At 38.3% G+C, this 23,971-nt stretch overlaps 1 protein-coding gene across 1 annotated transcript in view; it reads left to right on the forward strand.

The window, feature by feature from the left end:
- The window catches only part of IRAK3 (interleukin 1 receptor associated kinase 3), a 58,298-nt gene that overhangs the window by 14,154 nt on the left and 20,173 nt on the right, over window positions 1-23,971 (forward strand). Inside the window, exons 3-8 of the mRNA XM_037063091.1 lie at window positions 9,784-9,848; window positions 10,476-10,530; window positions 11,956-12,107; window positions 15,917-15,981; window positions 21,052-21,166; window positions 21,978-22,096. Of these exons, the coding sequence (XP_036918986.1) occupies window positions 9,784-9,848; window positions 10,476-10,530; window positions 11,956-12,107; window positions 15,917-15,981; window positions 21,052-21,166; window positions 21,978-22,096 (571 nt within the window). The remainder of the gene's footprint in view (window positions 1-9,783; window positions 9,849-10,475; window positions 10,531-11,955; window positions 12,108-15,916; window positions 15,982-21,051; window positions 21,167-21,977; window positions 22,097-23,971) is intronic.

Raw genomic sequence — 23,971 nt, forward strand, 5'->3', positions numbered from 1 at the left:
TGTCTTTACATATCACATTTCACATTTGTATTTCAATGATCAGCAACTGTTTTTTTATATGAACATTTTTTAAAGATTTTATTTATTTATCTTTAGAGGGGAAGGGAAGGAGAGAGGGAGAGAAATATCAATGTATGGTTGCCTCTCGTGCATCTCCTGCGGGGAACTGGCCTGCAACCCAGGCATGTGCCCTGACTGGGAATCAAACCTCGATTGTTTGGTTCGCAGGCTCGTGCTCAATCCACTGAGCTACACCAGCCAGGGCTGTTTTTTTAGTTTTGACATGAAATCCACAGCTTTCTGCTGACTTCATTTTGAGTCTACCATTTTATATGACAGTAGAGTATTCCCTTTCTTTTTATGAGTAACGAAAGAACAATGACTTTAGTGCCCTTACAACCCTCAAACTTCAGGTTTTGTTCCACATAACAAGACTTATTTAGGATTTTTTTCTTGCCTAACTGCACTGATTAGAATCTCTAGTACATTGCCGAATACAAGTGGCAAGACCAGACATCCTTTACTTGTTGCTGATCTACAAGGAAATATTCAGTCTTTTACAGTTATGTGTGATGTTATCTGTAGGCTTTTCGCAGATGTTCTTTATCAAATTAAGGAAATTCTCTTCTATTCCTATGGTTTTTATTCTGGTAGGATTTTGCAGATTTTGTTTTTCATTCTATTAATGTGGTATATTTCGCTGCTTGATTTTTACATATTAAGCCAATATTGGATTTCTGGGCTGAATCCCATTTTGCTGGTATATATAACCCTTCTTATGTGTTTCTGGATTTAGTTTGCTAATATTTTTTGAGAATTTTTGCAATTCTATATATAAAGGATATTGGTCTTTAGTTTTCTTAGTAATGTTTGTCTGGCATTGGTATTAAGAAAACATTGGCCTCAGAATGATTTGGGGAGTTGTTACCTCTTCTTCTATATTGGAAGAAGTTGTGAAGGACTGATGTTAAATCTTTTTAAATTATTGATAGAATTCACTTGTGAATTCATCTGTATCTGGACTTTTTTGTGAGAAGTCTTAAAATATTAATTCAATTTTTCTTTGTTATAGACTCATTATTTTTCAATGTGATGTTTATTTCTTCTTGAGTTAGTTTCAGTAATTTGTGTTTTCCTAAAACTCTGTTTCTATCATCTAAGGAATCTAATTTTTTACATATAGTTCTTCTTAACTGAATTAATTGGAGTCATACTGGTTAACAAAATATACAGGTTGCGGGTGCACAACTCCACAACACCTCATCTGTACACTGTATTGTGTGTTCGCCACCCCAAGTCAAGTCTCCTTCCATCAACATTTATCCCCACGAAACCCTCCTCCATGTTCCTCAACCCCCACCTCCTAGGAATCACCACACTGTTGTCCATGTCCGTGAGTTTTCTCTCTCTTTTTTATTTTTGCTCAGTCTCCCACCCTCCTCCACCCAGGCCCCTACCCCTACCCCCCAACAGCTGTCAGTCTGCTCTCTATGAGTCTGTCTCTTATTTTGCATGTTAGTTCGTGTTGTTCATTAGATTCCACAGATGAGTGAGATCATACAGTATTTGTCTTTCTCTGACTGGCTTATTTCACTTGGCATAATGCCCTCCAGTTACCTACAGTTGTTCTATATTCCATTATAATTCTTTTTATTTCTGGAAGGTTGGTAGTTAGGGTTCCTTTTTGTTTTTGCTTTGGTTTTGATTTTAGTGATTTTAGCCTTTCCTCTTTCTGAATGAATTAAATAGGAAGTTGCCAATTTTGTGATCTTTTCAAAGAAAATACTTTAATTTCATTGATTTTTCTGTTTTCTATTTTTTATTTTATTAATTCCACTTTAATCTTAATTCTTTCCTTCTGCTTCCTTCAGTTTAGTTTACTCTTTTTTTTCTAGCTTCTTAAAGTGTAAGTTTTGGTTACTTCAGACATTTCTTCTTTTATTAATGTAGGCATGTACAGCTGTAAATTTCACTTTAAGCATAGCTTGCACTATATTAAGTTTTGATATGTTTTGATTTTTTTAAAGATTTTATTTATTTGTTTTTAGAGAGAGGGGAAGGGAGGGAGAAAGAGAGGGAGAAAAACATCCATTGGTTGCCTTGTGTAGGCATTCCCATTTGGGGACCAAACCTACAGTCAGGAATCCAAGCAGTGACCTTTTACTTTTCAGAACTATGCTCACCCGACTGAGATACATCAGTAAGGGCTGTTTTCATTTTCATTCATTTTCAAAGTGTCCTCTAATTTCCCTGTGTTTTTTATTTATTTGTTATTTATGAGTTTGTTTACATGTATTTGTGAATTTGCTAAATGTCCTAAATTTTCTTTTATTACTGATTTCTACTTTAATTCCATTGTGGTCAGAGAATAGGCTTTGTATGACTTTAACCCCTCCAAATTTACTGAGGCTCATTTTATTGCCTAACATATGGTCTATTCTAGAGAATATTCAATGTGCACTTGTGAAGTATGTTTATATTTTTCTGTTTGTGGATGTAATGTTCTATAGATGTCTGTTAGGTCTATAATGTTTGGTTTATAGTGTTGTTCAAAGAGATTTGTTAACAATTTATTGTGTTTCATTGCCAGTCTTATAAACAAATAATTTAAGAAACACTATAACACAATCTAAGAAAAATTTGAAGATGGAATTAAAATTTTCAAAGTCTGAATGAAAGTGTGAGAAGCGACTACAAAATACTGCAGGGTTTTCATCTTTTGTAAGAAGCTACATAGACTACCATAGTTCATCAGAACTGTAATAGAGAGAAGTTATAGTCTAAAATTGGTGAGTGGGAAGGAAAAACAAGGAGCTTCCTGGGCAAGAAAAGCTAAAAGAGTTTGTTAACATCAAACCAGTATGGCAACAAATATTAAAGGGCTTGCTTTAAGAAGAAGAAGAGAAAGAGGAAAAAATCAGAGGAAAACAGTCTTAACAATAAAATGGCATTACATATATATCTATCAATAATCACCCCAAATATAAATGGCTTAAATGCTCCAACCAAAGACATAGGGTAGCCAAATGGATAAGAAAACAAGGCCCATGTATATGCTGCCTCCAAAGAGACCTATCTCAGATCAAAAGATACTCATAGACTAAAAGTAAAGGGATGGAAAAAGTCATTTCATGCAAATGGAAAAGAAAAAAGCTGGGGTAGCAGTACTTATATCTGACAAAATAGACTTTATTTATTTATTTTATTTTTTCAAAGATTTTATTTATTTACCTTTAGAGGGGAAGGGAAGGAGAGAGAGAGAGAAATATCAATGTATGGTTGTCTCTCCTGCGTCCCCCACTGGGAACTGGCCTGCAACCCAGCATGTGCCCTGACTGGGAATCAAACCACGCTCCTCTGGTTCACAGGCCCACACTCAATCCACTGAGCTACACTAGCCAGGACAAAACAGATTTTAAGACCAAGGCTATAGTAAGACACAAAGAAGAACACTACATAATGATAAAGGGAACTATCCAAAAAAGATATAACCCTAGTAAACATGTACACACCCAACATAGGAGTACCTAAATATGTAAAGCAAATCTTGATGGACATAACGTGAAAGACTGACAGAAATATATTCATAGTCAAGGGTTTTAACACACCATTGACTTCAGTGGATAGATCTTCCAGGCAGAAAATCAACAAGGAGATAGCAGCCCTAAATGTCACACTAGATCAAAAGGATTTAATTGATATCTTCAGAGGATTTCACCCCCAAACAGCAGAATATACATATGTTTCAAGTACACATGGACCATTTTCTAGGATAGACCACATGTTAAGACACAAGTCTCGATAAATTTAAGAAGATTGAAATCATATCAAGCATCTTCTTTGGCCACAATGCTATGAAACTAGAAATCAATTACAAGAACACTGAAAAACACATAACGACATGAAAACTAAATAACACATTATTAAACAATGAGTGGGTCAACAATGAGATTAGGGAAGAAATCAAAAGATACATTGAAAGAAATGAAAATGAGGACACAACACTCCAAAATTTGTGGGATGCAACAATTGAACCCTGAGAGGGAGATTCATAGCATTACAGGCCTATCTCAAAAAAGAAAAGAAAGAAAAAACAATATAATTTCAAACTTAAAGGAACTTGGAAAAGAAAAACAAAGCCCAAAGTAAGTAGAAGAAAGGCAATAATAAAGAGCAGAGTAGAAATGAATGAAAAAGAGCCTGAAAAAATAATACAAAAGAACAATGAATCCAAGAGCTGGCTCTTTGAAAAGATAAACAAGATTGACAAGCCTTTACCCAGACTCATCAAGAAAAAAAAAGAGAAAGGATCCGAATAAATAAAATCAGAAATGAAAGAGAAGAAATAACAACTGACACCAAAGAAATACATAAAATTGTAAGAAAATATTATAAAGAACTATCTACCAACAAACTAAAGATCCTGGATGAAATGGATAAATTCCTAGAAACATTTAATCTTCTAAAACTAAATCAGGAAGAATCAGGGATTCTGAAAAAACAGATTACACCTACGGAAATTGAAGCAGTAATAAAACACTCCAAACAAACAAAAGCCCTGGACCGGATGGCTTTATAGGAGAATTTTACCAAACATTCTGAGAAGAACTAACACCTCTGTTCCTCAAACTATTTCATAAAATTCAAGAGCAGGGAAGGCTCCCAAGCTTATTTTGTGAATCCAGAGTTATCCTAATTGCAAAACCAGATAAAGACACTACAAAGAAAGAAAATTATAAACAAATATCCCTGATGAACATAGATGTTAAAATCCTCAACAAAGTATTAGCAAACCAAATACAGCAATGCATCAAAAAGATCATACACCATGAGCAAGTGGGATTCATTCTGGGAATGCAAGGTTGGTACAACATTTGCAAATCAGTAAATGTGATTCACCACATAAAAAATGAAGGCTAAAAACCACACGGCCATTATCAATAGAGCAGAAAAAGCATTTTGATAAAATCCAGCATCCATTTCTGAGCAAAGTGGGATTATAGGGACATATGACAAACCCACTGCCAGCATCCATAGATTAAAAACTACAAGTTTTCCTCTTAAGACTGGGAACAGGACTTCCGCCAAGATGGAGGCATAGGTGGAAACACTGTGCCTTCTCCCACAACCAAGTTTGAATACAACAAAGGTTTGGAGAGACACAACCAAAGGACAAAGGACACAAAGGACACAAAGGACAAAGACACAACCAAAGGACAGAAAATTGAATTATACGGAAGTCCGACTACATCTAACCGTTCAACGGGGATGGTAAGAGGGGCGGAGCCAGCAGCGAGCAGGGTCGGGCAGGACAGGGCCCCCGACCCAGGCGCACAGGCAGACGGGAACCAGTTGGGGTGCGGGGCAGACCGCGGGCGCATATTCGCGCACAGTGAGACAGACCACGCAGGCCCCAGGGGGCGAGGGCTGATGTCGGTGGCACACTCGCGTGCAGTGGGATGAAACCCGTGGGCCCAGTGACGGCAGCAACTGCGGCACCGGTGAGGGCCGTGGCGGCAGGCAGTGGACAGGACGCCCGAGTCCTTCTTTGACCCCGCCCCCACATACAGCGTCACAACCCAGCGACTTAGTTACCCTGTTCTAGTTAACACTTTAGGGCTCTGATCCTGCTATGAACAGGCACGAACAACCCGAAAGATGGCACAAAAAGAACTCAAAGTCCCAGAGCCAATAACTCTAAGTGACCAAGAAATTGCCAGCCTCTCAGAAGCGCAATTCAAGACACTATTTATCAGGATGCTCACAGAATTGGTAGACTATAGTCACAAATTAGAGGAACATATGAAGGCTAAACTAATTGAAATGAAGGGAGATGCACAGGAAACCAATAGTGATGGAAAGGAAACGGGGACACAAATCAATGGAATGGACCAGAAGGAAGAACAAAACATCCCACCAGAAAGGAATGAAGAAATGAGAATTCAAAAAAATGAGGAGAGGCTTAGGAACCTCCAGGACATCTTTAAACGTTCCAACATCCGAATTATAGGGGTACCAGAAGGGGGAAAGAAACAGCCACGAGTGGAAAACTTATTTGAACAAATAATAAAGGAGAACTTCCCCAGTCTGGCAAAGGAAATAGACTTCCAGGAAATCCAGGAAGCTCAGAGAGTCCCAAAGAAGTTGGACCCAAGAAGGAACACACCAAGGCACATCATAATTACATTAGCCAAGACCAAAATGAAGGAGAGAATCCTAGAAGCAGCAAGGGATAAGGGGACAGTCACCTACAAAGGAGTACCCATCAGACTGTCAGCGGATTTCTCAAAAGAGACCTTACAGGCAAGAAGGGGCTGGAAAGAAGTATTCCAAGTCATGAAATCCAAAGACCTACAGCCAAGATTGCTTTATCCAGCAAAACTTTCATTTAGAATGGAAGGACAGATAAAGTGCTTCTCAGATAAGGTCAAGTTCAAGGAGTTCATCATCACCAAGCCCTTATTATATGAAATGCTAAAGGGACTTATATAAGAAAAAGAAGATGAAAAATATGAACAGTGAAAGGACAGCAAACACAGTTATTAACAACCACACCTAAAACAAAAGCAAACCAAGAGGACAGCTAGATCAGGAGTGGAACCATAGAAATGAAGAACACATGGAGGGTTAGAAACAGGGGGGTGGGAGGGGGAGAAGGGGGGAGAAGGTACAGAAAATAGCATAGATGGTAGGTAGAAAATAGATAGGGGGGAGGGCAAGAATAGTGGGGGAAATATAGAATCCAAAGAACCTGAGACAAGTGGTTATAAACTAAGGGGGGGAGAATGGTGGGGGAGGGAGGGTGCGGGTGGAGGGGATTGAAGGGGGGGAATAGAACAACTGTAATGGTATAATCAATAAAATATATTTTAAAAAAAAGACTGGGAACAAGACAGAGAATTCCACTTTCACATCTCTTATGCAACATAGCATTAGAAGTCCTAGCCACAGCAATCAGACAAGAAGGAGAAATAAAAGGCATACATATTTGAAGGGATGTAGTAACTCTGTCTTTATTTGCAGATGACATGATTCTGTACACTGAAAACACCAAAGATTCCACCAAGAAACTCCTAGAACTGATCATTGAATTCATCAAATTAGCAGGATACAAAATTAATATCCAGGAGTCAGTTGCATGTTTATATGCCAATAATGAACTAATAGAAATGGAGATCAAGAAAACAATCCCCTTCACAATAGCTTCAAAGAGAATAAAATTCCTAGGAATAAACTTAACCAAGAATGTTAAAGATTGGTACTCAGAAAATTATAAGACACTGAAGAAAGAAATTGAACCCAGTCAGGGCACATGCCTGGGTTGCAGGCCAGTTCCCAGCAGGGGACACATGAGAGGCAACCATACATTGATGTTTCTCTTCCTCTCTCCTTCTCTTCCCCTCTAAAGATAAATAAATAAAATCTTTAAAAAAAGAAATTGAAGAAAATGCAAATAAGTGGAAGTATATACTGTGTTCATGGATAAGAAAAATTAACATCTTTAAAATGTGCATACTACCCAAAGCAATCTATAGATTTGATGTAATTCCTATGAAGATTCCAATGACATATTTCACAGAACTGGAACAAATATTTCAAAAATTCATATGGAACCACAAAGGCCCTGCATAGCAACAGCTTTCCTGAGAAAGAAGAACATAGTTGAAGGAATCATACCACCTATTATCAAATTATACTATAAGGCCATAGTATTCAAAACAGTCTGGTACTGGCATAAAAACAGACACATAGAGAGCCCTGGCTGGCGTAGCTCAGTGGATTGAGCACGAGCCTGCGAACCAGACAATCGCAGTTCGATTCCCAGTCAGGGCACATGCCTGGGTTGCAGGCCGGTTCCTTGCAGGCTAACTACCAGCAGGGGACGCACAAAAGGCAACCATACATTGATGTTTCTCTCCCTCTTTCCTTCCCCTCTAAAGATAAATAAATAAATAAAATCTTTGAAAAAAAAAACAGACACATAGATCAATAGAACAGAATATAGAGCTCCAAAATAAACCCATACCTTCATAGTCAGTTAATATTTGACAGAGGAAGCAAGCACATACAGTGAGCTAAAGATATTTTATTTAATAAATGGTGTCGGGAAAATTGGACAGATGTAAAGAAAAATGAAACCAGGCTACTTTATTACACCACACACAAGAATAAATTAAAAATGTATCAAATGTTATATCAAATGTTAGACCTGAAACCATAAAAATTCTAGAAGAAAACATAGGCAACAAAATCTCAGAAATTTTTAATGGATATATCTCCCCACGCAAGAGAAACAAAAGAAAAATAAATGGGACTACATCAAACTAAAAAGTATTGCACAGCAAAGGAAATTGTCAAAACAAAATAAAAAGACAACCCACAGAATGGGAGAACATATTCGCTGATACATCTGATAAGGGGTTAATATCCAAAATTTACAAAGTACTTACAAAACTCAACAGCAAAAAAGCAAACAGAACAATTACAAAATTGGCAAAGCATAAACACTTCTCCAAAGAGGTCATACAGATGGCCAATAGACATATGAAAAGATACTCAACATTACTAACCATCAAAGAAATGCAAATTGAAACCACAGTGAGATACCATCTCACACCTGTCAGAATGGTATCATCAATAAATCAACAAACAACAGGTGCTGGTGAGGAGGATGGGTAAAAAAAGGAACTTAGTGCACTGTTGGTAGGAATGCAAGCTGGTACAGCCACTGTGGAAAGCAGTACAGAGATACCTCAGAAAATTGAAATGGAACTCCTTTTGACCCAGCAAAATCACTTCTTGTAATATATCCAAAGGAACCTGAAACACTAATTCAAAAGAACACAAGCACCCCTATCTATGTTCATTGCAGCATTATTTACAATCACCAAGAAATGGAAGTAGCCTAAGTGTCCATCAATAGATGAGTGGATAAAACAACGATGGTATATTTACACAGTAAAATACTACTTGGCCATGAAGAAGAAAATTTTACTCTTTGCAACAGTATGGATGGACCTGGAGAACATTATGTTAAGTGAAATAAGCCAGTCAGAGAAAGACAAGTACCATGTGATTTCACTCGTATGTGGAATATAATGAACAAACTGAGCTAACAAGGAAAACAGAGACAGACTCATAGAGGGAGAGCAGATGACAGCTAGTGGGAGGGTGGGGAAGTTAGTGGGTGGAGGGATTTAGCAAAATGGAAAAGGATTCATGGAGATCGACAGCAGTTGGTTGATTGCTGGTAGAAGGGAGGTGTAACAGACAAAAATGTAATATAAAAAATATACAATAAAGATTAAATTAAACATAAATCAAATGAAATTGAGGAGTGGTGGTAGATGTTTAGTGGTTAACTCACACACAAATATGCACACACATACACACCTCTAATACCTTATAGCACAAGGTAGGATATCAAATAAACTAACCCAGGGAAATATAAATTAAAAAAATTAAAATATATATGCAAAAGATAACAATGTTCCTTTTTCCTTCCAATTTTTTACTTTATACTGTAGTATCTTTAATAATGTCTAACAATAATTTAAGGTAGATATTCATGTTTTAAGTGAACCAAAGTATGTTTGTATAATATTTGATCATTAGAATGCTATTCAGACACAAATTTATAACTATTCAATGGGAATAAAACTGAGCTTTAGAAATGAACATTACTCTCAAAGTGTTTATATTCACAGTCTAAGAAAGGACCAAAGCCAAGTTTATTAGGAACATAATTTTGTTGTTTTATCTCGCTCCCCTTATTTCTTTCAGGAGCAGCTTTGGATCCCTCAGAACCGAGACATCAGGGAGATGGATTTCCAAACGTGTTCTCCAAGGTACAGTGTGTATGCACAGAGAATGGCCCTTGAACTCTGTTGCCTGTGTAATGGAGCATAGCAATGAAATTATCAGACATAAAAATGCTGGGCTTGCAGGTACTAATTTAAAAACAGAAAAGCCTTAGTTCTCCCGCTGTCTATTCTTTGTTCATTGGAGGGTTCAGAAAATTAGAGATTCGTAAATGTTTGAAGAGTTAAGAGCTTTCTGCTCCCAGTGATCTGTTAGAGATAAGACTTAGAACTATTAAGGGCACTGTAAGTTATGCATTTGTCTTAACTCAGCTTTTCATTTTCCTGTTCTAACTGGTGTTTTGGATATTGCTGTTAGTTTTTATTAAAGCAAATTAGCAGTGATCATTTTTATAGCCATAGAAGTCATTTAAAATTGACTATCACTGACTATGACATTGATACTTGAGTTTTCACAGTTGGCCTGGAAGCCTTAAATATAGATATGGCAATGAATACTGTTGAATAAAATAATTTTTCTTCCTACTAGTTTTCCTCTAAGTTAGATTTCCCTCTATTGAACTGTATAATCCAGGGGGAGCTTTGGATTCTGTTGAGGTTCTGTTCTACCTACACTCATGAAACTAAATTTCTATAACATATTTCTTCTCTTAGGAAACTGCCAATGTCATGGTGGATAATGCTCTTATTCCTGAAGATAATAAAAAAGGTAAAACAAAAAACCCAAACACCCCAATTTCTTTCTCTTTCTTTTTAAAGATTTTATTTATTTATTTTTAGAGAGAGGGAAGGGAAAGAAAAGGAGAGAAGCATCAATGTGTGGTTGCCTCTCGCCCACCCCCTACCAGGGACCTGGCCTGCAATCCAGGCATGTCCCTGGGAATCAAACCTGCAACCTGATTCTCAGGCCAGTGCTTAATGCACTGGGCCACACCAGCCGGGGCCCCAATTTCTTTTAAGTCATGCTTTCAGTTAAGTCAATTGACAGGGGGGGAAATCTAATAAATATGTTAAGTGTTCATTATGTAGATTCAGGCTAAAAATTTTTATAGATATCAAAATATTTGTAATTTTGACTGAACCAGTTCTGATGGATGGTATATTATTGTGATATTAAAAATCTATTGGCGATAAATAAATAAATAAATAAATAAAATCTATTGGCTCATTGAGGTCTCAGGGGGATTTCTTATTTTCTGTTAGTGAAATTTGCTATTTTCATGTGTTATAGGAAAGCATTTAAAAATTATGTTGGGTTTTATATAGTTTTAGAAATTTTCATAGCGTTTGCAGAAATTTTTAGAGATGTTCATAGAGCAATTTGGAAAGTCACTATGAAAATCCAGTGATTTTGTACATCAACTTTCCTACTTTATTAGCAAGAAGAATAGTTTTGTCCTACCTAGCAATCATTCTGATAAACTTTAATAGCTATCAAAGGCTCCCTTGTGTAAAGTTTGCTATTGATGTTTAGATCTGATGCTTCTTTGGTTCAAAAGAGATTTAGAAAAATTTGGTCCTTTAAGAGTTATCCATAAGGTCTAAATCAAATGCTAAATGTGGTAATAGAGCCAGAATTGGGTTCTGAAGGATTTAGCCAAGCTTTTGCCTTTGAGTTTGTATTTGATTATCTTTTCAGTGTTTCCTCCCCATCTCTGCTTTAGCATCTTCCTAATTTACTCTGAGTAAGTTAGGCATTTTGAATATTTGGCTTATGAAATATGTTTCTATCAGTCATTCTTAGAGAATATTGTTTAGTCATACATACCAAGATTTCCACTAATATAGGTGTGTGTGTGTGTGTGTGTGCTTATTGGTTTTAGGTTTATAGTTCTAATGACAAAGAAACAGAATCTTGGAAAAGTTCCCCCAACGATGCTTTTTAACTGATCTTTTAGGACAGGTGATAGAGTCACTGTGCTAGTATGGAAATACGTAAAAGGCCATTTGCTCTGAAATGTGGGGAGCAGAGAGCACGTGGTGGGCCTCAGTTTGGTTCCTGGGCCTCACCCGACTGACTCTCCACTTGGCTCTGACGTGTTTCTAATGTGGAAATCTTGGTTCTTTATAACGGTGGATTTGACTCTTAAGAAAAGAAAAGGTAACTTATCTTCTCCCTACTTTCCTTCCTAAGGAACGTTGCTTAAATCCTCCATCAACGTTCAAAACATCATAGAAGGAACCAACAACTTCCACAAAGACTTCCTGATCGGAGAAGGGGAGTTTTTTGAGGTATACAGAGTGGAGATCCAAAACCAAACCTATGCCATTAAGTTGTTTAAACAGGTATGGAAAGAATTAATATCATAGGGTATTAATTCTATTTATTTGCTAATATTTTGTATTAGAATATGTCATGTTTTCATCAAGATTGAGAATATTTGTGTTTGAAAATAAAAGTTCCTAAATAAAATAAGATATGTGACCTCTGGTGACTGGAGAAATGATTGAGAAATGAATGCCTATCTTGCAGGAATGTGGAAGTTAAATCCTCCCCATCCCCAGATATACTGCATAAGAAAGACTTTTCTGAGAAGCCTGGCAGGGCCTTTGGGACTTTGCTTCAGATGGTCAGATTGTGCCTGACACTCCAGTGTTCACGTTTGTTTTTTTAGGGTCGGAAGTATCCCTTCTGGACAGCCTCACAGGCCGAGCCACAGACTGGCATCCTGTGTTACCTTATAAATTCTCTTCTATCACAGTTCAGGAGTGCAGGAACGGGGAAGCTTCAAGCAGGAGCAGCAAGGCAATAAGCAGAGCAGGAGACTGGGAGACAGCTGAGTGATGGCAGCCAGTAAAGCAGAAAGGGTGTGGAGGAATCCAACTCGGGAGCCAGGAAGAGCTAAGTACACAGCACACGCCCAAGAGAGTTGTTCTTCCTGTCTTCACTGTCAGGCAATGATTAATAAACATTTTCTAAACTCCTGTGTGGGTTGGGTACTGCGCATGCAGAGATGAACAAGGCATGTCCTCAAGTTGCTCACAGCCTTACAGGTGGAAAAAGCTGGATTAAAAAAAAATTAAACTGCAGTGTGAGAAGCACTTTAGCAGAGATTTGTCCAAAAGATCCTGGGAGCCCGTAAAATATAACCAGAGGGGGGTGCATCCAGCACCCAGAAGAGAGCCTGGCACAGAGTAATCACCCAATAAACAGTTCTGCAGTTAACAAGTGGGAAAGTGGGTGAAAGGAAGCGACCTTTCAGCTGGATGTGGAAGGGTGAGTAGGATTTTGGCAGGCAGTGAGGGAGGGGAGTATTTCTGCAGTGGAATGAATAGCAGGTGCAAAGGCCTGGGGGTGCAGGCATGAAAGCAGACATCTTACTCATGAATAACAAGTCCTTCAGTGGAGTAGAGGTTAGTGTGGGGGTGGGAAGGTAGTGGCAGAAGATGATACTGGAAAGATGGGTTAAGTTCATGGATGATTTTTAAGAAGGAGAGTGAGAAGACTGGATTTATGTTTTTAAAATAGAGCTTGGGTTACAGGTTAGAGGATGAGCTGGAAATGGGCAGGAGCATTGGAGTAAAGGGGACAAGAGCTTCGCCTGGAGGTGTAAAGACCTGGTAGAGGAATGTTGCAGATGTGTAAGTTAAGGAATGGATAGGCCTTAAACCAACATTCTCAGCCCTAATATTAGAATCACATTGGGAGCTTTTAAAAACTGAGCCCCCGGGTGTCAGGTTAGGTCAGAGAAGTGGCAGCGGTGGCAGGCATCAGTATTTTTAAAGAGCTTCCCAGGTGGTTTACAGGTAGCCCGTGTTGAGAGCCCCTGCTGTGAGGTGGGGCAGAGGCGGTGGGGGTGGCGAGGAGAAGGTATATCTGAGAGGTGATTTGAAATGGACCCAAAATAGTGATCTGGTAGATAGGGCTGGGGAAAGAAGGGAGAAGGAGGGAGGACCTAAAGTGAATCCTACTTTGCAGCTGAGATTACAGGGACTTAAAAAAAAATGATTAGCCTGATTTTTCCATTTCCTCAAATTGCATGTTGCTCACTAATTCTAGACATCTCAAAATGTTTGCTAAGATAAAACATCTAATAAAGAAATGGAACCATCTACTGGTAAACCACTTAACAAAGAGAATGTGTCTACTCCGGAGGTAGCCTAACCAAAGCCTGTTTCTTGGGGCCATTGCATCTCTGGCCGCATTAGTACATTCTCTTTCAGTTGCACCCCAGGCCACTTCCCCAAAGGCTTCGTCCATGACCTTCCTCTTCCCTCTGCAGCTACCAGCAACCCACACTCTCTTTTGGGAGTTTTCTTTCCAGGACTCTGGCTTCAGGGTGACATGTCTTTGCTTCTAGGCCTCCTTCCCTTCCTGACCCAGAGACAATTATTTCTTTGATTGCCTCTGCTCCCTCCAGTATGGTTTTGCTGACCTCCTATGTGTAGTCACAGCACCATAGCATTATATCATGGTATTGATTTCCTCATTCTTGTTTCTCAATAGACTAGAAGGTTTTCTTCAAAGGGTTCTTATTTAACTTTGTATCCAGTGCCTCACTACCAGGCCTGATCTATAGTAATTACTCAATAAATGTTGGTTGAACAATGAAGTGAACGACAAACGTTCACTAAACGACTAAATTCACTAAATTCACTAAACGACTTTTTAGTGAATTTAGCTGGTGAGCTCCAGGAGTAAACAGACAGGAGGCGACAGGTACCAAGAACAGAGACTGTGCAGAGTCCTACACACACTCATACAAACGCATCCCCACACACATTTATCAGAAAGATGAGATAATCTAATGAAGCTTGAGCCACAGAGCATTTGAGCCTTTTTAAAAAGGCATGGTTCTGTAAAATTGGACATTAACTTGAATAACCTTTTGCAGAGGGACTGAAGCAGGGAAACGTCCTCAGTGTGTTAAACAGGCTCCTCCAGCACCTGGGGAGCTTACAGTTCTGATTTGGCGCATCTGGGCGGGGATCTGAAATCGGGCATCTCTCACCAGCTCTGGGTGAAGCTGACATTCCCCGCCCACACACGGGGGAGTGTGTTTGCTAAATGATTTAGCAAACATTTAGCAAACATTCACATCTTTGAACGGCCGGAATGCCAGTGTAGCAGGAACACAGAAACGAACCCCTTCATTTTTCAGATTGAGAAAACGATGACACTGAGGTTAAGGGACAAAAAGTCACAAATAGTGAGTTTTAGAAGTAGGCCTGGGACCCAAGCCACTTGGATCACACCACAACGTTTTTTTAAATATAAATTCTCATAAAAATGTCTTTGAATATAATTTGTCAGCCTAGTTTATTGTTTCTGACTTCCTGAATTAACTTGGAAAATGGCTTCCAGAATTATTGGGTTTCTCCCTCTGTATTCCTGAGGACAGAGAGCTCTGAACTGTGCCCTGTGTAGCACTTGCGAATGATAGAAACTTACAGCTGATGGGACTTAGGAGCGAACTTAATTGAACTCTTTTATGTGAAAGTTAGGAACCTGAGATTCAGACATGCAATGACATGGGCTGTATGGTCATCGACAGCAGTGCCAAGTACAGAGTATGCTCAGTACAATGTTATTGAACTCATTAATTTATTCAGTAAATATTTGCCAGGCACAGGGCTAGCTTCTGAAGCACCTTTGAAATAAGAAGTTATATTTTTATTTGTTTCATAAGCCCATCTTCTCAAAAGCAATACAGAGGTAAACTTGAACCGCCATAATTCAAACGACCCAAGTCACAAATGCCAAACGAGTGAAATCAGTTCTAACCAGAATACAGCATCACAGACTGGGTTCTTTATGAGATCAAGGGGTGGGGGGGTGTTCTCAATGTCATGAGATTTTCTTTGGATACATATATTGTTAAATTTATGAAAAAGGTGAGAGAGTTTAAATATAAAATGTGGCAACATGATACATTGCATGGAAAACTTTTAATTTAATAGCTTGGTTCTTAATTCATTTGGGGTTAATAGATGTTTGAAAATCTGATTAAGGATCCTCTTCCCAGAAAAATGTGCATTTGCATTTATACTAAAAGCTCACCTGATTTTAGGAAGACCGTAGGACCTAGGCTAAGAATCCCAGAGCTAGAGATCCTTTCCTTGATTTTTTTCCTGTTTGTCTGTGTGATATTTAGGAGAAGCAAATGCAGTGTAAGAAACAATGGAAGGGGTTTTTATCTGAGCTCGAAGTTCTACTACTGTAAGTATATTTTGCCTGGAATTTTTTCCTTTGTGCCTGGTTTTCATCTTTTTGTTCATCTTTATATTCTACAGCACGGAGCTTGGCACGGTTGACATTTAATAAATCTGATATTAGAACTTTGGGTAAATATCTGACATTTGTTTTAGTATATTTCTTAGAATACATTTTAAAATAGGCCATTTACATAATTCACTTGAACATTTTAACAAGAAACTGTCAAGAGGAAGTAGGTTAAATCATGTGTGACCAACATGGCTGAGTATAAAATAATTCTTAGAGCTTTAGAATGGTATATATTTTACCATTTCCTCCTTCCTTAGAGACTTTCCAGTCAAGAAACTGTTTTGTCCATATAACTGCCCTCAAGAGAAGAGTTCTAGACAAAGAAATCAAGTGTTTTGATATGCATATTATTTTCTGGGAATTTGTTTGTGAGCCTGAGAGTCCTTGGGGACAAACTAAAATTACTTCATTCTCATACATATTCATATATGCAGCTGTGCAGCCTCATCAGAGGCCCTAACCCTAAAGAGTTCACTCATCACCCTTCACAAATAGAAAATGTTCTTTTCCAATGTTTTCTAAACCAATATGTGACTGGGGGGAGGGGTATCAATCCCTCTGCTTTTATGTCCAGACCCAGAAGCCAAAACGTTAAAGGCTAATTCTAAAAACATAATATATATCATTTAGTCAATGGAAAACTGAAAACAAATTGCAATAAAGTTTTTATATTGAAGCTTTATTTATTTGCTTAGGAATAAGTTGAAACATTTCAAAATTCCAAAAGTGCGAAAGGGTAAACAAGAAAACAATTGCTTCCACTATTATCATCCGGCTGCCCAGCTAATTTTCCCCAAGGCAGTCACGTGGTCAGAGTCTCGCACACCTTTCCGGAGACAGTTTCTGTGTAAGCATTCGTGTATTGAGTCTTCTGTTTTCCCTCTTCTCCCACAAGAGGTCTCACACTTGGTTCATTTTGCTCGCTTTAGTGCTCCAGTGTGTGCTCTACTGTAATTTCATTAAACATTCCTTTACTGATGGGCTTTTATTTTATTTTATTTTATTTATTTTTTTAGACAAGTATCTTTTTTAAAACAGATTTTATTTATTTATCTTTAGAGAGGAAGGGAAGGAGAGAAGGAGAGAAATATTAATGTATGGTTGCCTCTCGTGAGTCCTCTGCTGGGAACTGGCCAGCAACCCAGGCATGTGCCCTGACTGGGAATCGAACCACGATCGTGTGATTCCCAGGCCCACACTCAATCCACTGAGCTACACCAGCCAGGGCTTTATTTTATTTTTTATCAAAAAATATGGTGCAACAAGAAAACCTTTACATATGCTATTTCATACCTGTTTGAATATATCTAAGATAGATTTACATAAATAAAATTATAGGATCAAATGGTGATATGTATGACATATTACCAAATTGTCCTTCACTGAAAGTTATACCAATTTATACTTATGCTAGTCATATGTAAGAGTTCCTGGTTCCCCATTCTTGCCAACATAGCATTTGTTCTTTTTTTTTTTTTTCAAATTTATGTATTTACTCTTAGAGAGAGGGGAAGGGAGGGAGAAAGAGAGGGAGAGGAACATCAATGTGTGCTTGCCTCTAGTGAGCCTCCTACTGGGGACCTGGCCCACAACCCAGGCAAGTGCCCTGACTGGGAATCATACTGGCAACCCTTTGGTTCACAGGTCAGTGCTCAATCCACCAAGCCACACCAGCCAGGGCATAGCATTTATTCTTAACTTCTAATTTTGCCAGTGTGCTAGGTGGAAATAGTTTTTCAGAGTAGTTTAAGTTTTTTTATATTATGAGTGAATCTTTTTATATGTTAAGAGATATGAATATCATATCTTTTTCTCCATTTTTTATTGGACTGTTGTGTACTTTTCTTAATGGTTTATAAGAGCATTTTATATATTAGAGAAAATTACTCCTGTTTTATTTTATGAGATACAAGTAATTTTTTTATGTCATGTGTCTTTGCTTATTCTAGTTTTTGCCATGTGGAAATGGTTTTCATGTAGTTGAATTTAATATTTTCAACTATATTTTCTTTTATAAAATCTGGGTTTTATATCAAAGTTTAAAAGACCTCCCCCACTGATAGTTTATAAAATAATATTGCCATTTTTTTCAAGTACTTTTATGATTTCATTTTTTATATTCATGTATCTGACTCATTTGGATTTATTCTAGTAAGGTATTTATACATTAATTTAGAGAGAATTAACAACTCCATGATGTTGGGTATTCCTCATGTGTCATCATTATTATTTATATTTCTAATATTTATTCACCAAGAGCTTTACATGAATTAATTCTTTAATCCTATGTGGTAATCATAGGATTACCTATGTGGTAATGAACTTACCTATGAGGTAAGTACTGCTATTATCCCTATTTTACGGATGAAGAATTAGAGGTAGATCCTATTTTTTTTTTACAAGATCCAACTTATTTCCTAAATCATCTTCAATCTCCCTGGTCTCAGAGATTTACTTATAGAAAAGTAAGTCTTATTTATAAGTAAGATGCAGCTTTCACCTTTCAGAACAGGATATCCGAGGTGTTTGGAGTGGGATTAGGAGAGAAGTACAGAAGGAAATAAGCATTTTCAGTAAATTAAGTGATAAGATGAGGAAGTATAGAACACTGAAGAAACAGGAAATGGTACCTTGGGGGTGGGGATGAGCCACAGAGTAAGCTTCTTGGAAAAAGTAACATCTAAGCTGAGACCTGAGGATGAGTTTTTTGATTTTTATTTTTTTAATATCAAGGGAACTGCTTAATCCTTGTGCCTTGAATAGAGTTGGAAACATCTTAGAATGTGGCTTCTGATTCTTTTTTTTTTCCTTCTTCAAGAAAAGAGATAAGACCTAATCATTTTCAAGGATCTGGGGTTTGGCTAGAGATTTAAACTTTAATTTTCCTAAGAATCAAGAAGTAGGTGTTTTACCCACTTCCATAGATTGGCTGACTTAAACAACAGAAATTTACTTCTCGCAGTTCTGGAGTCTGAGATGTCCAAGATCAAGGCAGATTTGATTCCTGTGGGGACTCTTCTAGGCTTGCAGATGACTGACTTCTTGTTTGGTCCTCAAGTGGTGAAGAGGGGGAGCAAACTCTTTCGTGTTTCTCCTCATAGAGGCACCAATTCCATCATGAAGACTCCACCCTCATGGCCTCATCTAACCCCAATTACCTCCCAAAGGCCTCATTGTGAAACATCATCACAGTGGGGGCGATGCTTTCAACATATGGATGGGGTGGGGCATAATCCAAATCGCAGAGACCAAATAACTTGTTCAAACTTACACAGCCGATAAAAGGAAAACCAGAGACTCAAACCCAGGTTTGTTTGTTGTCCAAGTCTGTCTGCTCTGTCACACCGTGCTAGCTTGCATCACGTTTTATCTCCAGAGGCACTCAAAAATATTTATTGAATTTATTTCAAAAACTATCTGACCTGCTGATGATCTTCAGAGCTATATAATCCAAAATCCCACCAACTTAAAATTTTTTAGTGAAAGGATGGGTAAGATGGGTCCACAGAATTCAAAACAGCAATCATTTCCTATAACATTTCCATGTTCCATGCTTCGATAACTTCGCAACCAATCATTTTTCTGGTAGATCAATAATAATTAAAAATAAGCAAATGGTCATTTCTGCTCTGTGAGGGAGAGAGCAGAGCCATGTCTATGTCTATACAAGGTCTTCTAGCAACTGCTTATCAAAAAATTTCTATTTCAGTAAATTATTTTAAACTGCCAGAGAATCAGCCAACTAGTGGCATAGATCAGCTTATTTAAGCAACCAAATATACCAGCTTGGGTCCTTTTCAGTCCATTGCTTTGCATTTTGTGGATACGGTCATAATCATAATAAGTGCAGTGATCTCATGTGACAGTTTTTCACATATTTAACAATAAAAGTTTCTCTGTGTGTTTGTGTATGTGTGTATGTTTGCGTTCACATACACACACACGCACCCTTTCCTGAGGAAGGAGGAATAGGACTAGAAGGGAGATTAGATTAGATGATAGATCGATATCTCCCTATAGATAGATATCCATAGATGTGTGTGGTTTATACCAAAGTTTTGCTATTGAAGAAACAAATAATAGGAATTTATAAATAGAACCATTTTTTTAAAAAATAGCTTTATTTATTTGAATATCCCCAAGCATGCCTACAACATAGTATGTATTCACCAATAATTGATGAATCGAACTGAATTCACAGTATGTGTGAATTTCACGTGTTTTGTGTTTCATCGTTATTACCTGGGCTCCATTGGTTTTCACAATGATGACACATGCATTCAAAAAATACAGCCATTAAGGAAAGGAGCCTGAGGCATGTATCTTACACTGACACAGAATTCCATGATTCAGAGACCAGTGATATGGTTTTCATCCTCTGACTTTACTAGCCACATGGATTTTAGATAACAATACAATCTTTGTGGAAACTTTGGATATCTTTTACCTGTGCAACTGCTGCCTAGTACAGTACCTGCCTACTTTCTCTCGACAAATGTGAATGAAAACAAGTCTTCTGTATTCTTCTGTTTTGGTGACTTACATGCAGTTACCTGAAGCAATGAAATGGATAGTTTCAGTTACATTATCTTTATATAATAAATAAGTTATATTGGGTTTATGCTGATAAAAATAAGTTAATATGGAATATTGCTATCTATTTGTTGTAAAATTCCCAACACCCAAATCTTAAAAACTCTTCATTTTCTTAAATCTTTCTTTCTTCTCTCCTATAGAGAAAGAAAATCTTTCTTTATTCTCTCCTATATTTGGATATTTCCTATGTATTTGCATAGTCACAGTTAATCAAAGAGGGGCTAGCCTTTGTTAGAACACTTTTGACCAATTTGGAAAGCAGATCCGTGTCATGTATCCAATGAAATTACTCCTCCCTTGGCCAAATTTATGTTCTGCTGTAGACCTATTCCCATCCCCAAACCAGAGTGTTGTTTATTTCCTATTCAAATAAGCAATTTGATGGATTTAAATATCTTTTGTTTCAAGATATCAACATCCAAACATACTGGAGTTGGCTGCATATTTTACAGAGAATGAGAAGTTCTGCCTGGTTTATCCATATATGAGAAACGGATCACTTTTTGACAGATTACACTGTGTAGTAAGTCATTTCCGTTACTCCGCTTGCTGCTTTGGTCCCCTGAAGCCCATGGGAAGCTGCTCAAACCTTCCTTCCACCAGAGCTGGGAGATCAACGTGTGTGTTCAGATGAGGGCACAGCCCACGATGGGTCTCCCGAGGAGGCAGAGGACTCCTCCACGAATTAATTTCTTACTCTAAGAAGGTTGAATAAATACCTGAGTTACTGTGTGTTGTGCGATATGGTGGCCAAAGAATTTACTGGGTCCTTATTCCTTATTGATTCTATATCTCAAATAAATGTACATCAACTACCCTTATTTCTCAGATAATTTTTGTGTAGCTACCAAGGTTCCACCCTTCAATACAAAGAATAGACATAAAAATGATACAGACTCCTTAAAGAGAAGGAGGATGAACAAAATGCCATGATTTCTCATATGATGTTTTTGAAATATAAGTTTAAAAATTGCTTCAAATAGGTTAAGTTTCATTTAAGATGAGAATAAAACCAGATAATTCTCAATTCCCCATACTATTTTGCCACAAATATTTTATTTAATGAACTTTTAAACATAATTACTTTATTATCCATATTTTGAGTAAGCTAAAATTAACATTAGTAGGTATTTATTTATTGGTTACAAAGGCCTAGAACCATCATTGGGAGTGGAGGAGAGCGTGTCTTGAATTAAAAATACGTTATGGTAACCACAGCCCCCTTCACCATCAGCTTCTACTCTGACAGCCTTCTGTGCAATATGCACAGAGTTGTTATGCACACGGTTTTTACTCAGAAAGTCCAACTAAACCAACCACTGTCATCTTTTTAGGGTAACACAGCCCCGCTGTCTTGGCACACGCGAATCAGTGTATTAATAGGAACAGCCAAGGCCGTTCGGTACCTGCACAACGCTCACCCGTGCGCGGTCATCTGCGGCAGCGTATCGAGGTAAAGTACCGGGAGCTCTGGGTTTCACCCGAAAGCCCCTCCCATCACTGCGCGTGAGTCAGACTTCATGCTACTTGCTGTCTATAGTCCCTGGCATGTATGTGTGTATTAAAAATGCTCATCGAGGTATTTCAAATCTTACCTTTTTACTAATGAAAACACATCTACCAAATTAAAAGCTACATTTATGCTGCCAAAGGGAGAGTTTATATTACCTTTGAGAATTATTAATGAAAAGTGTAAGACCGTTTCATGCACCCTATTAATTATACGGCGTAACAAACTGTGAACTGAACCTGTATTAATCTCACTTTAAAAAATGAGGTTAAAGGAAGGGTTAAGTGACTTACTTATAAGAGGATTCTTAGCAAGAGGTAAATAACAACTAAAATTCTCTGTCCTTGAGTCTCCTGTGTCTTGGTGATTCCACTGAGCCAGCCACCTCGTAGCTGTATGTATTCATATGCAACAAGCTGAGCAGAAACTCCTGTCTTCATTTTAAGACTTGAGAAAACTAGAAGCAATACTTTCCATCTGTCTCCTTCTTCAGTGGACATAAGTATCATTCAGAGAGTAGACAGCCTGAGCAAAACCTCCCTGGTGAATTTTTCCTATGTGCCCTTCATCTTGAACTTGTCCAAAAGAGCTAAATATGCCACTGCTGGACAGCAGGAAAGACTCAATTTGAAAGGCTCCTCCCTCTTCTGAACCATCTCCTAGTACCTTGGGAAAAAAACAACTTTTGGTGTGCTTTTGAGTTGACAAAAGAGGGACGGATTGCTTACTTCTTTGTTTTGCTAGTGAAATGAACTCCAAATGAAAAGACTAGATTTTCATTTAGTCCTAGAGGATTTGGGGTTACCACCCATAGCTGTCTGCTCCTGTGGCAATGTGGTAATTCATCAACTGCTTGTGACCCCATAAATCAGCCTAAAGTTGGTGGACCCTCGCTGGCACCTGAGACATAGACAGACAGTGGCGGTCTCAGAGGTCGGCAGTGTCAGCCATTAGGGTTGGTTCCAAAGGGCTGAGGTGGCCACTTCCAACCTAAAACCACCCTCTTTCTACCCGGTTCCCACCAGCTCTGCCCAGCAGGTGCTCAAATATGTGTTAACTGAGTAAATAAGTAAATAAATAAATATTTAGAATTTTGCTGTACATATTCTTCCCTTGGTTTAAACTTAAAATGAACATGAGTTTATTTTCAATCTCGAGCGGTAATACATGAATTTAATTAATTTTCTTTAGCCTAATGTGGCTAAGTTGGTCAAATTCTCTCCTGAAAGCACAGCTTGATAGGAAAGATAGGTGAGAAGAAAAATAATGTCAGAACATCAGGGTGGAGGGATACACATCCAGACTCCTTCCAAGCCACGAGGTTTCCCAACACTGATGCTGAGTGAGGAGACTTGGATGTGTCTCTCCAGCATCTCACTCCTGGTTTAGGGTAGAGCGCAGACTGTGGATCCTGATTTCTGCTTTCCCACTAACGTTTGGTGCCTTCAGGCAGTTTCCCAGGAAATAGGCTCAGAGGCAGAGATTTGCCTGCAGGAGATTTTAAAGGGTGTGCTCTCAGGAACCGCAAATGTCAGGGAGGAAAGCAGCAAGGCCGAATTGTGCGCTTGGAGAAGCTGGGCTGGGAGACTATCATAGAGGCCTTGGCCAATGCCATGGGGACTGCTGAGGTTGGGGTGACCCTTGAAAAATATTCTGAAGTGAGGCAAGGCACTCAGGTTTTAGTAGCCCTTCATCTGACTGGCCCTGAGAGGGGCTGTAACTTGGCCAAGATAGCTGCCAGGTGGGGGTTTAGCTGTGAGCCATCAGCAGCCCCCATCCCTGGTTGGGGAGCGGCTGCCTCCCTGGATTTTGGAGGAG

The sequence above is a fragment of the Sturnira hondurensis genome, unplaced genomic scaffold, assembly GCF_014824575.4.
Source record: "Sturnira hondurensis isolate 20B ecotype Veracruz unplaced genomic scaffold, ASM1482457v3 Scaffold0014384, whole genome shotgun sequence".
In the NCBI taxonomy this organism is placed as follows: Eukaryota; Metazoa; Chordata; class Mammalia; order Chiroptera; family Phyllostomidae; genus Sturnira; species Sturnira hondurensis.